The sequence below is a fragment of the Vicia villosa genome, linkage group LG2 (assembly GCF_029867415.1).
Source record: "Vicia villosa cultivar HV-30 ecotype Madison, WI linkage group LG2, Vvil1.0, whole genome shotgun sequence".
Taxonomy (NCBI): domain Eukaryota; kingdom Viridiplantae; phylum Streptophyta; class Magnoliopsida; order Fabales; family Fabaceae; genus Vicia; species Vicia villosa.
Window position 1 is genome coordinate 229,677,808 of NC_081181.1, and position 1,515 is coordinate 229,679,322.

The 1,515-nt window shown below is 38.5% G+C and overlaps 1 protein-coding gene across 1 annotated transcript; it reads left to right on the forward strand.

Moving 5' to 3' along the window:
- The first annotated feature begins 555 nt into the window (after window positions 1–555).
- Window positions 556–1,515, forward strand: LOC131651549 (uncharacterized). Its single transcript, XM_058921208.1, has one exon. The coding sequence runs from the start codon at window positions 556–558 to the stop codon at window positions 1,513–1,515; it is 960 nt and encodes a 319-aa protein (XP_058777191.1).

The following is a 1,515-nucleotide window of genomic DNA, read 5'->3' on the forward strand; positions in this document are numbered from 1 at the left end:
AAAAACTCTTAGAAGAGATTGCAATCAAAGATAAGGAGGACATACTGTAATTCAAAAAGTGGAATATGAGTGGAGGCCAAAGTATTGTGATAAATGCCAAGCAGTTGGGCATAATTGTGAGGCAAGGCAGAAGAAGAAACAATGGCAACCTAAAGGAAAACCTGCTGTTGAAGTTGTGCAACCAGAGGCAAAAGAAGAATCCATTATTGAGGTAACTACTCAACCTGATGCTCCTAGTGTAGGTTTATTTGATGAGACTATTTGGACTTTCATAGGCAAACAAGGCAGTGGTAAAGGGAAAGCTATTGAGATTGTTGGTACATCCAATCAGGTGATTTGTGAAAATGTCTATGGGATACTGGGTGGATTGAGAGAGCCTCTAGTATCTATAGATAGAGGACCATGTTAACCTCTTAGAATGTTAGGGGGTTAAATAATATTGGGAAGATTAGAGAGGTTAGCTCCCACCTCTCAAGAATCAAGCCCTTTATTAGTATTTTGGTTGAGACTAGAGTAAAAGAGTCTAAAGCAAACAAGGTGCGAGATCAACTTAATATGACTGCTAGTTATTTTGACAACTATAGCTCACATCCCAATGGTAGAATTTGGATGTCTTGGGATAATAGTAAAATTGAGTTGAGGTTTATGGAGTGTTCAAGTCAGCACCTTCACTGTGGGGTCTATTCTTTAAAGGGTGATTTCCTTTTCTGGTTGACAGGGATCTATGCTCATAATCAGCTTGACTTAAGAAGAAGACTTTGGAAGAATATTCTGAATATCCATGCGAAGCAAACTGGGCCTTGGTGTATTATAGGGGATTTTAACAATGTGTTAACTGCCCAAGATAGAACTGGAGGGAAGTTGGTTCAAGTTGTAGAATATGCTGACTTAGAGAATATGATGCAAATCACCCAGCTGTCTGAAATGGATAGTGTTGGAGATTATTATACCTGGTCAAATCGTCAGGTGGCTGGAACAATTTATTCTAGGATTGATAGGGCGTTATGTAATGTGGAGTGGTTCTTGAAGTATAGTGATCATGTCCTGAATATTCTGCCTCCCAATCTTTCTGATCATTCAATGTTGTATGTCAAAGGTCCAAAAGTGCAGATGAGAAATAACAGATTTAAATTCAACAACTACCTCTTGGAAGTAGCGGGTTTTCAGGAGATGGCTCAGAATTCATGGGTGAAACCTGTTAGAGGTGAACTTATGCAGGCCCTATGGTTGAAACTTAAAAGGTTGAAATATGCAGTGAAGGAATTCAGCAAGAATGTAGGGAATATCCAGACTAAAATTAAGGAAACCAGAGATAATCTTCATACTGCTCAAGCTGCCCTTGCATCCAATAGGAATGGTAGTAATTTGATTGAGGAAATAAAAGGCCTTTCAGCTGATCTTATTATATATCATGAGTTTGAGGTTGCTAGACTCATCCAAAGGACCAAAATCAACTGGATCAGAGATGGTGATGAAAGTTCAAAGTTTTTCTTTGCTTATCTCAAAGCTAGATAA

Excerpts from the sequence above, each read along its gene's own strand:
- LOC131651549 (XM_058921208.1), top strand. The coding sequence starts at position 556 with ATGACTGCTAGTTATTTTGACAACTATAGCTCACATCCCAATGGTAGA.